This window comes from Struthio camelus, chromosome 4 (genome assembly GCF_040807025.1).
Source record: "Struthio camelus isolate bStrCam1 chromosome 4, bStrCam1.hap1, whole genome shotgun sequence".
Classification (NCBI taxonomy): domain Eukaryota; kingdom Metazoa; phylum Chordata; class Aves; order Struthioniformes; family Struthionidae; genus Struthio; species Struthio camelus.
In genome coordinates, this window is record NC_090945.1 from 19,665,412 (window position 1) to 19,678,201 (window position 12,790).

General features: G+C 42.8%; 1 protein-coding gene across 4 annotated transcripts in view; it reads left to right on the forward strand.

Moving 5' to 3' along the window:
* ANXA5 (annexin A5) overlaps positions 1 to 12,790 on the forward strand; it is a 57,414-nt gene that overhangs the window by 28,747 nt on the left and 15,877 nt on the right. For 3 of the 4 annotated variants that reach the window (XM_068941666.1, XM_068941665.1, XM_068941668.1), the window contains exons 3-4: positions 5,119 to 5,156; positions 12,639 to 12,723. In XM_068941666.1, coding sequence (XP_068797767.1) covers positions 5,148 to 5,156; positions 12,639 to 12,723 — 94 coding nt within the window. In that variant the 5' untranslated portion in view covers positions 5,119 to 5,147. Of the gene's footprint in view, positions 1 to 4,877; positions 5,017 to 5,118; positions 5,157 to 12,638; positions 12,724 to 12,790 lie in introns of those variants that run through there. The other variant, XM_068941664.1, reaches the window with a different exon arrangement.

The following is a 12,790-nucleotide window of genomic DNA, read 5'->3' on the forward strand; positions in this document are numbered from 1 at the left end:
CTCTCTGTATCGTATGAAAAGGACTCTAACATGATTACTGTTAGGTTACTCTGTTAGATAAACTGAAAGACCTTTTCCTTCTCAGCAGCTGTCTGATACGTAGCAGAAGCAAACTTTCCTTTAACATAGGCCTAACTTCTTTTCTTCTGGGGTGCACTTAAAGGTAGCTGGCCACGTTGTGCCATATTTCATCTCAGAAATGTTATTGATAACAAAGTGATGTATGATGCTTTTGGGCAGGAGGTGGGGACACACACTAGAAGACTGTCTTGGTACAGCAGACCACCTATCTTTATTTTTTCTTTTTAAGCCTGAGGTTATCGATCTTTCTGTGATACAGCAGTCTGCTTTTGACAGCAGCTGCAGTAAGGTGTGCTTCTGAGATTAATTGCTTTTTTGCTAACCTTTCATCCTCTAAATCTTTTACACTGTACCTGAAAAATATGCGGATGCATTTCAGTGCTAGAACAAATCTTTGAAATTACTTCCCAGTTCCTTGTTAGAAACCTCCTATCACGTTGGTGATTCTTGCATTTAATGTTTGCCTTCCTTCTACAACTGAAGGTCCTATAATGAATCTGTTGTGTAACTGTGGGGTCATGGCAATTTTGGATTTTATACTGCAGTCAGGGCTCAGGGAAAACTCTTTGGCTTATATATATTGAATAATGTGCCCAGGTGACCTACTTGCATACAGAAGCAAGAAGGTTTACTGAGATCGCACTTCTTTAGATAGCATGTGCTTATTGTTTTTATATTACATAATTTGCAATCCTACCTACAGGCTCTTGAACCCAGGCCCAGAGATGTAGGTTATGCTGAGTTTTGGGGTTTTTTTTTAAGAAAAAAACTGAAACAACAGAACAATAAATTTGTTGTTGAAGAACAAAAGTCGACTCTCAAAGTTTATCTGAAGCCACGACACAACCGTTTCATCTGGCTGCTTCCCAGCGTGGCAGCAAACAGTCCTTGTCTAAGATTTCAGCCTTTTCACACTGAGACGAAAACTCTTTCAGCTGCTCAGTCTGGAGTAGCTGGACATTTCTTTGGGAGGTAGCAAAACCCACCTTATCCCTAAAATAGAGAAGTGGTTGATGGATGAAGATGGTGCCCATGACAGTCTTGCATGCTCCTCTCCTACCACCTCCTCTGTTGGAATATACGGTTAATTTCCATGAAGGTGGGTTTTGTGCTAGCCAAGTGGTCCCCAGCTTCTTACCTCCTCCAGAGGAACGGAAATGCGCAGGAAGCAAGCCCTCATGAGCATTAGTCATTCTGGTTTTTGTCATTGTGCCGTTTTGGATATATATGTGAGGTTCTTAATCCCTTTCCAAGAGGTTAGGCCAGGGAAGTGCCAACCTCTGACACAGCAGCAGTAGCCTATGTATCTTCAGAGCAAAACCCTGTGAATGCAGAATGTATCCCCAAATTGATGCAATCCCATGTTGCCTCCTGAGGAAGTGCAAGAGTGCTAATGTAGTCCATGCTTCTGAGGTTACTTTGACTTTCTGGCTGCTGAACACTTCTTGGTTGCCTAACCAAGGCACGTTCAACCTCAGTGTGATAGTTCAGCATTTCTTTACCCTTTAAAAGCATGATTTTGAGGCCAAGCCAGACTTTCACTCCATGTAGACAGGATCTGTGCCTTGAAGCAATTTTGGGATTTGGAAAAGCATGACCGTACTTGCAACTGAAGTTGTTGTGTGTGCTCGAGCTAAATACATCATTAAGGCATTGCAACTTTGTTTATCTTTTTTTTATATTATTATTATTATTGTTGCAGGTCTTTATGGCTCTGCACTTAAGGAAGCTTAGACCTCAGACCTGTGCTTTGCCAGCCACAGCAGCGCCAGAAGGCAGGTTGTTACATCCTGGTATGATGCTGCCCGTGATTAGGATAGGCAGGCCTTGGGAGAACCTGATATGTTCTCTCTTGCTTGAAAATTAGGCTTTCTTTAAAAAAAACAAAAAACAAAAACAAAAACTGAAAGAATTATACTAAATCTGGAAGACCTATATTGGGTTTGTGAGTGAACACTATTGAATACTAGAGCAGCTAGCAGGTGCATGCTCACAGTGGCTATGAAGCTCCTGCACCTGAAGCTTTTTACTACGTTGCTATCTGTAACTGTGCCCTAGCCCACCTTAAATCTTTCCACAAAAGGCAGTCCATACAATATGCATTTCCCTCCTGTTATATGCACATGTCTTCCTCAGGTCCATTCTGGATTTGCTGGTATAGCTATTCTTGCCTCTTGACTAATATTTTGTGATGAGCAGGAGATTTTCAAACATCTGCTCTTGTCAAATGGACTGGCGAATCTTTTGCATAATTTTATTCTAACGCCCCTCTAGGCCTCCTTGCTCCATGAAGTTGTGCAAATATTTGCTTGCTTAAACAAACATTGACAACATTTTAGTCTTTACTCCTAACTTCATCTGTTGACAAGATTGCTCTGTTCTTCTCAGTTTAGCCTTTCCATTGCTACCGCTAGCGTTTGTCTTACATAATGTGTTTCAGATCCGCCCCCCCAGAGCAGGAAAATACTATATGTTCTCATATCCAAGATTATCTGTTCCTTATCTTTCATGGATTTGAAATCCAGAGGTTACCTTAGATTGGGGGCACGTTACCTCGCATTTGGCTGGGGGTAAGACTGTGCACACAGAGAGTGGAATAACAAGCTATTTTGTGTGAGCTCCTCGAAGGTAAATTAGAGGAAAAGTATTTCAAGTACCTTGAAATAAAAGAAGGTAGACTACTTCACATTCATCGTCGAGTATGTGTGTACACAGAGACACTGCAAAACTGCATTGTACACATGAAAATTCTGCAATGTTTTTGTTAAGCTAGCAGCAATTATTTTGTGTTAGACAGGCCAGTGTAAACTATGGTGGCTGTTACAGGAAGCCAAGGCTTCAGAGCTTATATTGCAGTTCTGGGAGCCAGGAGGGGCCTGCTGCAGCGGAGGGGAGGGGAGGATCGTTGCCTTTCTGGGGCAGTGCAGTTGCATTCCAGGCAATCAGATGTTAATTGCTGAATAATTTGTTAGAGAAATACACACATTTTTCCAGATTATTCAAGGACTTGTTTAATTGTGAGGCTTAACAGATACATTTGTAGCAATAAAGGCAACTGTACCTATCTTTGTGTATGCTGTTTGCTGTAGGAGGGGGATCCTATTAACAGATTTCAAAGCAAGGAGGACTACAGCTTTGTTAGTTTCTAGACAGCTTACTAATTGTTTGCATTATACTAATAGAGCCTTTTTAAGTTTTCTCATTATCCAATAAATTTTCCTTTAGTTATCACACATCTGAGTCACAAACATGATCTGGATGCCGTTCAGCTGCACTCACAGCTGTGGCTTTGTGTGCTCTGTGCGGCAGTTGTGTGCATTTATGTGCCTAAGTCTGAACAAACAGAATTTTGGAGTGCATTAAAAATGGCAGATTTAGATCCTCCTGTGTGTGAGTGTGTGTTTGTGTGTTTTGATTTGTTTGTTTGTTTTTTCCTGTGTGCGTTTGTGCACTTTTTCCAGATGGTAAAGCTTGAAACATGAAGCCAGCATGTCTATATCTGCTCTGGGTACAATGTGTAAGGAGAAAATGACTTTGGCTTTTGCAGAAGGAGATGAGTGTGCCTAAGCTAGGTTGTGCTTAAACTAAAAGCAACCTTTTTTGAACTTTCGCAAATATTTTTTAAACTGTTTCATAACCCTTAATGTTTTCTTAAATACCCTGATCCTACATCTAATCCATTGTGCATTTCCACATGTATATATTGAGCAATATTGAGCAGCTTACTGTTCTCTTCGTGCGTCTTTGTGTGTGTGTAGAATGTCACTTCAGTGGATGGGACGCAAAGGAAATCAGGCCATTTTAGGGAACCATTTGGCCCCCGATCCTGTAAACAAAGCAAGCTGGATCTCATGTTTTTCCCAAACTGTTTGTGAACTTTTGGGGCAACATGAAGTGATGGAAAAAACATTTAAATTTACATCATGATCTGCAGTTGTGTCAGTGTTTTCTGAGGCAAACAACTCATTTTAAATAAGACTGAAGTCACTGTTATATGTTAAAATGCTCACATAGTGAGATAACGTTCATGTCTTGTTTTGGCAAAGATGCTAAATTCTGTTTGTGCTGTAAACTCTTTTCCTTCTGTCATCTAAGACACAGCTGGATTGCATCTGTATGGGTGAGGAAGCAAATTTGTGACTTCGGGTGAAAATGCTCATTGAAATAGCCATGCAGCCTGCATCCTCCCTGTTCTCCAAAACAGGATATATGTTCTCTATACTTGGGTGACTGGAGTGGTCCCTCTGTAAGATGCTGAGAAGTAAAAAGCGTCCTCATCACCCCTTAGATCCTGCATAAAATGCTTTTTACCTTACTGATAGTCTACAATAATAACCTTTACGCTCGGTTCCAGCGTTGTGCTCACTTTGCTCCCTTTCCCAGGACCCGGCTCCCTTCCCTCCTGTGATTGAGGGGAGGGATTTTTCACTGATTTCAGCAGGAGGGGGTTTGCGCACCCCTTGAAGACTCTCTGCACATGCCATTTTGTTTCCTACAAGTTTGTTGCTAGAAACAAACAAACAAAACCTTTAATTATGCGCTGCTATTGGCAAAACAGAGACGGAGGAGAAATCAGTCACCTCAAGGTGACCACCCGACGTACTCAGGCTTTGGTACCGCCGCCTGCGCTTGCCGCTGCGTGCTTCGCTGGAGCGGGACTGGCCGGCCACAAAACGCACGGCGGCTGAGCGGAGCGGCCGGGCGGGCACCCGCCATGGCCCCTCGGGCCCGGCCTTCCCCGGGCAGCGCCGCGGGCTGCCCTCGCCCCGCCGGGCTCGCGGCCGCCGCCCGGGGTGGGGCCCGGCCCGGCCCGGCCCGGCCCGGCCCACGGGTGGGGCGAGCTGCGGCGGGGCCGGCTCCTTCCTGCCCTCCCGCCTCAGTGCTCCTGCGGCTCTGGGCGGCGGCGGCGGCGGCGGCACGGCGGACCCGCTCGCGGTGAGGGGCGCCCCGCAGGCGGCGGGGCGAGGGGCCGGCAGCCGCGGTGGGGCGCCGCGGGGGCGGGCGGCGGCGCCACTCACTGTCTCTCTCTCTTTGCAGACTCGGCCCCGGCGCGGAGGACCCCAGAGATGGCGAAGGTGAGGCGGGCGGCCGTTAACGGCCGCGGCGGCGGGCTAGCGGGCGGGCTAACGGCCGCGGCGTCGCCCCTGCCCCCGGCCGGGACCGCTGCGGGCCGGCCCGCGACTTTCTGCCTGGCCTTTCGCGCTTACTCTTTCCCTCGCTTATTTATTTTTGGCCTCCCTCAAATCGGCCCATCCCCAGACCTCGGGAGGCGCCGGGAGGAGGAGGACGGGGAAAGCAGCTGGTCGTGTGAGGTACACATCAGGCATAGCTTTCTCCGGCAGTTTCCACTAGTTTAGCCAAGTTTTCAGTGCCGTGTATTTATATTATGCCTGGGTGGAGGCTCCTTCCACTGGCCGAGGGAAGAGAGAAATTATTTTCTCCTCCTCTTCTTCTGGTGTTCCTCCTCCTTTTCCGCTCGGGGCAGGACAGCCGTGGTCGGCAGAGGCTAGCTCGGGTAGCCCAGGCGCCACGTCTCAGGGCTGCGCGCTACCTTCTGCTCCTTTGCCTTATCTAATTCAGTTTCTTTTTTTCTTATTCTTTTTTCTTTTCCCTTTTTTTTTCCCTCGGAAAATGTTGCAGCTACCACACTGTTTCTCTTGATACGTTTTCCTTTGCAATCCTTATGCTGCTGTTGCTGCGTTTGAGCCTGAACGAAGCCTTGGAGAATGAGTCAAACTGCGTTGTTGGTTTCTACAGTTGCATCAAATGTGTTCACCAACGCATGCTGCAAAGTAAAATAAAAGTTGAATGGCTTGTTGCTTTTGTACTGCTGTAGGAAAAGAAAGCTGTCAAATGGCTGTGAGTGCCTTTACAAAGGTCTGGCTAATTGCACAATAACACTGCAGTAGTTTTATTATTTTAGTTTGAAATAACTAATAGTTAGTTGAATACTTAGTCGAATGATTTAATATTAGTGATGTTTTAATACTACTGGGAGTATTTACTTGTATTATATCTGAATTTAGTTTTTAAATAAAGAGAGGTTTCTTAATTTAAAAGAAAGGGCATTTTAGTTTTAATAGGGTTCCACTAAATCCTTACTAGGCTTTTTGGGGGATACAAAAGGGGATTTCTTTTAACCTAGCCTGACTTGTTTAGGATGTATCTCATTGGCAAATAGGGAACCTTACCCATGCCAGTGCAGGGTATCTGGCCAGACTGATCTACCTGGACAACCTTTTATTGCTGCGGTATGTGTAATGTCACTTGTAGGTTTGAAGATAACTTCTGTTTTCTAAAAACATAGAAATCTCTGATTCACTTGCAGTTTATTCCACGTAGACACAGACTTTAATCCTTGATCTTTGTAAAAGGAATGTTTCATTCTTCCGTAGCATAAACCAGTTATTCTTGTATTCACATGGCAGGGTTTTCTATTGCCTGAGGTAACACTTTGGATTGAGTTGATGGCTGTGGTAAATTGTGGTGGGCTGAAGTCATCGGAACTATGGGGTCTTGTACCGCATAGGTCTTGCCTTCCAATTTCCTCATTTGGAGGACTGCTTTCCACTGACTTCAGTAACGTTCTGCCTGTATGTGACAGTGAAAACCTGTGAGAGTGTTAAGGCTTTGTAGCCTGTAATTCATTCAAAAACAAACAGACATCAGGAATAAGATCTACCCCTCATGGCGGGTGTATTGCATGCTTTTGCATGCAAAGAGTTTTTATTTTCTGTTCTTAATTTTGTTGCACCATGAGGTAACCCCGCAAAATGAAAATACATACCAGTTAATTATGAAGAGTTCAGTATTAATTGACAGTAGCTATTTATACAGGCAATTAAAGGTTCAGAATTCAGAAAAGCTGCACAGACTAGCACAGAACCAAGAGTGCAGTGTGTGGAAGTCCAGTTAAGTCTAGATGTGTCACTGAAGAATAAAACCTTTGAAAAAGGTAAGTTATTCTTGGAGTCTCAGTCACTGAAGTAACTTCTCTTGCTCAGGAGTGGCAAGATTCCACCCCCCCCCCCCCCCCCAAGGTCCTGAGGGATTTTGTGTATTGCACTGCCAGGAGAAAAGGATCCATTCATTTTGTGAGGAAGCTGTGGTGTGGCGTAACGTGCTGAGCAGACTGGTCTCTCCATGTCTCCCTTCAGCCACTTGGTTTTCTCACGCATCTTTATCTGCAGTGGTCTTTGTTAATGCAGAGGTGTGTTTGTGACATGCTCTTCCTGCTTGATGAACTGGCTGCCTTGGAAATTCTACCCCCTGATCTTTGCTAGTTCAAAAATCTAGAAACAAAGCAGCGTGAGTATTTTCTGCTTGCAGGTTGGTGGGCTTGCATGTAGTGAACTGATCTATGTTGGTATGCTACTCTCAAATTTTTCCCTGGAAGTGAAGTTAGGACCATTTCATAGGTCCATTTGTAAATTGCTGGGAAGTGATTGCTTGTTGGCAGTGCAGGTGTGGCTGCTGAGCACCGTATCTGCGGTTCCTGTTATGCCAATTTGCACATGTGACTTGGAGCACAAGAGTGGTATCACTAACTCCATTATTGCTCTAGAGGATTATTTCTGACATTCGAAAGTACGCACTTTTTGGCAAGTGCAGAATTGGGTCCTAGACAGGTCCACTGTCTTCATTGGGATTATTTGCGAGGACAGACTCTTGGAGTGTTTTTGCAGATGTTTCCATATGGATTCATAAGCTGCTGTTCCTTGATCATCTCTTTTTCTCTCTCTCTCTCTCTCCCCCCCCCCTTTGGTATCTCTGATGTAGTGACTCAGAGTTCAACACAGATGTTGTGTAATTTCATCTTTTGTTAGGAATTTAAATTTAGTAGGGCAGATGTGAATATAGTCTGCTAACCAGCACTTATTCTTTCCCTTTACGTGGACAATATGAAGCATTACTAAATTTAGAGAGTTGTTTTGTAGAAATGTCTTTAAAATAGTTCTGCGTACACACCCGCTCTGTGCCTGTGTGCATCCATTCACTATATAATTTAATTCTATTGGCTGTTGAAATTTTAGCAGTGATGTCATGAAATGGATGTATATTTCTTGTATGATGTCAGTTTTAAAGCAGTTTTCTGGGATCTCTGTCCCATCTTTAATGGCCACAGAGGCTTTCAGTTTACTGATGAATACTATATTGTGCTTTATCTGCGAGATGGCTATACTTATCTAAGAAATCTTAAGGGAATCATTCATTTATTCCAGCATATGAGCTTCTAGGCTCTTCTCTGTATTCTCAAAATAGCATACCTTTTCTGTGTGTTGACCTACATGCTGAAAAGCAGTCTTCATTTCCATTCCCACTACTCGCTCCACCATTTTCCTGTGCTGTCTTGTAAACATATGTCTGATTTGGAGGAAAAAAAAAAAAAAAAACCTGATGTCAAATACCACCTGTGCTGTAATAGACACTGGGTTTTCCAGTAGTGAAGAGATGAGACCCAACTTCTGTTGCTGCAGCATAGTGAAAAGGGATAGTTTTTCATGTACAGGAAATCTGGCTAGTAAGGACTTGCTGTGAGTAGGTACAGAACAAGGATGACTGGGAGTAAGTCTGAATCAGTTCAAATGTGGTCTTTTGTTCCCTAATAATGAACACTTTGTATTTAACGGGGCTAAACATAGTATCTCGTGGGTGGGAAATCTCTTTGCCTGCTTGGCTGGAAAAATAAAAAGGAACCTAGTTAAGTGGCTATTGTTGATTATAGTGTAGATAGTGCTGTTGCCAGGATATGTGGCCACATGACATCAAATTATGAAGCAATGTTGTCTATTGGGAGACATTGACATAGCTTTGAGGTGCTGGTTGGAAAAAACTCAGCTGATCAAGTGATATCTTGTCCTTCTGGCAGAAGAAACAACAAGAACAAACAGAAAACATTAATTTCATCATTTGGAGGGGCATGAGTTTTAAAGCTAGATCATCTTTCTTTGAAATCTCACTATTTTTGTTTTCTCTGCCTTTCCTTTTCAAGTTAATTTTGTCTGTCTAGTGGCTTCATTGGTCCCATTGTTGGTAGGTCTCTGGAAGAAATGAAAGTTGCTGTTTAGTGTATCATCTCAAATTGTCTGTGCACTATACATGAGTGTTTAACAACACGCAGTGTATTGGGAACGTGGAAAGAAAAGAAAATGTGGTTAGGTTTTGGTGTTAAAATCATGAGATACTCTTTCTTTTGAGGTCATGCCTGTTGTCATTCTCTTCATATTTTACCACCTGCAGTGTACAGTGTTGGTCATTAGTAAGGGATCATTCTAGATTACAGATGGATTAATATCAAAGCCTGTTATATTTTCTGTTCCATTGATATGCTTTAGGTTCTGCTCTGAGTGAGAAACTTAATGACCAAAATAAAAATGTCTTATGAGGCAGTGGTGTTATTATGTATCTATTTGCATAAATGGCAAGGCACATTCTTAGAGATGTTAAAAATATCATCATTTATTTAACTCTATGAAAAGATATGAAGATTATAAACAAATGTTAAATAATTGTCCTTTACATTAGATAAGGACATCATAGCAGATGTGAAGCTTTGATCCATCTGCAGGAATGGGTTTGTTTTGATAAGGTTGAGGTTCTACTTAATGTGGAAACTATATCTTAATTGTCTGATAAGTGAGCGCCTGGCTTTTGTCAGAAACTCTGAAAAGCAGAATCACAGTTGTATAGATCTGTTATTTTGTTAGAAAAATTTGTTTCGGAGCTCCTATTTCAGATTCTCTGTGGTTGAAAGTTGACTTCTGTGGACACAGTCAGCCTCTAGTTTCTGAGATAAGGTCTTTTCCGGTGGTGATGATGATTTAGGACTGGTGCTTGCCCTCGCTTTCTCTAGCCAAAAAGTGCTATATTTTGAAAAGATGAGATGGCTCTTCCCTCCACAGACTGACTTTGTTACCACTGCAGAGCTTCCTACCACTGTCTGTTGATATTGCAGATGAGCAACTGGGACCGGAATAACTAACAGTCATGCTCCTGGGTTGTTTTAGATGGATTTGTGGTTATTAAATGTGGTGTGTTCGACTGTTCCCTCCCATAGCCTGTTTACTGGGTCACACTGCAGTGCTCTAAAAAGCTAGAGGAGCAGGTTTGTCACATACAAGATAGGGATGGCTTGACAACTTCCCAGTGACAGGACAAGTCCTGTCAGTGTCACATCTGCCCAGATGTTGCTTCTGAAGCTATTTTTAGACGGTAGCTTTGACTGCAACCCACATAGCTGTATCTAAGCTTACCTTATACTAACAATCACTGCTGGTGGTTGTGCTCTGTGTGCACTAACATATATTGACGAGGGCAGCACGCGTAGCTGGAGAGTCTGCTCTTATAGCTGCAATGTCGGCGGTACCCAGGTGACATGGATTTGTATTTTTCTGCGTGCCAGAGCTGCAGCAGTATATCTGGTTTGCAGGTTACGTGCAGCTCAAGTGCTAATTGAGGATGTTTGTGGAATATCAGTAACCAAAATCCGCACTGCTTAGAAGGGAGTGTAAGTAGTGCCCAGACATTGAGAAAGCTCTTTCAGATTACAGCTGCACCAAAAGAATTTCAAGAATTGTTTGTCAAGCTTAACATATGTTGAGATTTTTCACAAGATGCTTTGGAAATGAGAATTGTGGAAGGATTCCTAGTTAACAAAAATAAGAAGGATGATACAAAGTGGCTTTTAATATAACATTTAGTATTTAAACTCAGTTTTAACTCAGAAGTCAAGAACTATTATTCTCTGCGAGACCTGTTGACCAGAGGGTCATTTCCGAAGGAGAATTGTGGTAGCTCTGTCATGTTAGTTTATACAGATGATATGAAACAAATCATTGGGAAATATCCTTTTAAATAACCCTATATTGACTGGCAGAGTAACGAGGGAGGAGAAGGAAAATAGAAGCTTTTTAGTCTTTATTTTCTGTTTTACCAAATTAAATTCTGTTTTGTAAATTTGATTCCAAATCCTGGAGGTTTCTTCATGATAGTCTTTGGAGTTAGCTAGGGAAAAAACAGTAAGTACATACTGCTATGCTAAAATTTGGAATACTGCCTAAGAACTTGCTTGTAAGGAGAAAAACAGAACATTCCAGGGGAATTGTCAAGTCTCTCGAGTGTGCTGGATGTTGTTGCTATTAAATGCCATGATACTTTATGCTCTGAAATTCAGAGATATGGCTGAGGCAAACCAACCCATTACTACTTCTGCAGTGGGAAGGATAGAGATTCTCTGATGGCCGTAACACACAGATGGCCTGAGAGGCAGCAATGCTTCAGAGCAGTTTCTGTTTAGTACTTGCCAGCTGTTTTCTCTCTATGCTCCTCTGGCTGACCTAGCCTAGAGGAGTACGTTGGCTTGAAACAAAAGCACTGTGTGGCTGAAATTGCTAACCTGAGGGAAAGGCTGCATCACAGAGGCCAGATGGCTACGGTGTCTGTGAAATAATCTGCTGTCAGTCTCAGGAGAGGAGGTGTCTTGGCACTTCCTTCTGTTCTCTGCACTGTGAGTGGAAAAATGCCCTGGCTGTACTGATTGCTACCTCTTACAGGAATGTCTACAAGAAATCTCCCTCATCCTCCTGCCAGCTGTTAGAAAAACCTCCCTATTCCCAAACCCCAGCTGTTTCCCCTTTTGTCCGGTGCTCAATTGAAAAATCTAAAGTAGCCTGCAAATGTGTGTAGCACAGCAGGTTCTTAAACTGTCATGTTTAAATATAGATAGGCCTTCTGTAAGGGTGATGAATATCTTTTTGTGTTTGACCGGAAGAAAAACTCCTTGAAGAGTTATGTTCCATGGAAACCTAATAATTTCTGTGTTTGGATGCCTAGATTTTTTTATCCTTATATTTGAAAGGTAATTTCTTTTTAGCTGTAAACTACTAAGAGAAATGTAGCTGGATCACATGAGTAAAAAGATGCTTATGCCAAAAATACACAATGAAAAGTTGAAGCCCATTGCAAAGTTCAGTAGGTCTCACATCCAGTGTGATAGGAAGCTGAATCACTTGAGCAAAAAGTACTTGTGCCAAAACATACGTGATGGAAAAACTGAAAGCCATTGTAAAATTCAGTGGATCTCATTTCCAGTGTGACGGGAAAAATCAAAGTATGACACAGGTTGGGAGGTCCAGTAAGTTTTTCTTGAGGAAAGGAAGTTCTTTCTCATTTCCGAGCATGTCTTGGATCTTTGTGTGGTTTTTTTCCTAGCATGCACGCTCTGTCCAGCTAATTCCCCAAATCACTTTAATAAATTATATTTCCTTAGCCACTTTCTGCATTCAGGCTTCAATGTCTTAAGTACCAATTCTGCAAACTACCTTTATATAAGAAGACTTGAACTTAGCACGTCCACTGCTGAATGAAACCATAGTGGTACCTTTCTAGTGAGAGCTATGTTTACATACCTACAGAGAGCTATTTAGACAGACATTTGCAAGAAAAATGCTAGTATCTTTTGGATCTTGGGGTCCAGTTCTCAGTACTCTGCACGTCAGCTGAGACTAAAGGTGTTAATATCACCTATCTCATGGCTTTGTTCCTTTTTTTTCCCCCAGTACACAAGAGGCACCGTGAAGGCTTTCTCTCCTTTTGATGCCAGAGCTGATGCAGAAGCCCTTCGTAAGGCAATGAAGGGAATGGGTAAGAATAATTAATTTTATGAAAAGAAAAGGGCTCTCACTCTTGCATTAGCTGGCTTTGAAAAACA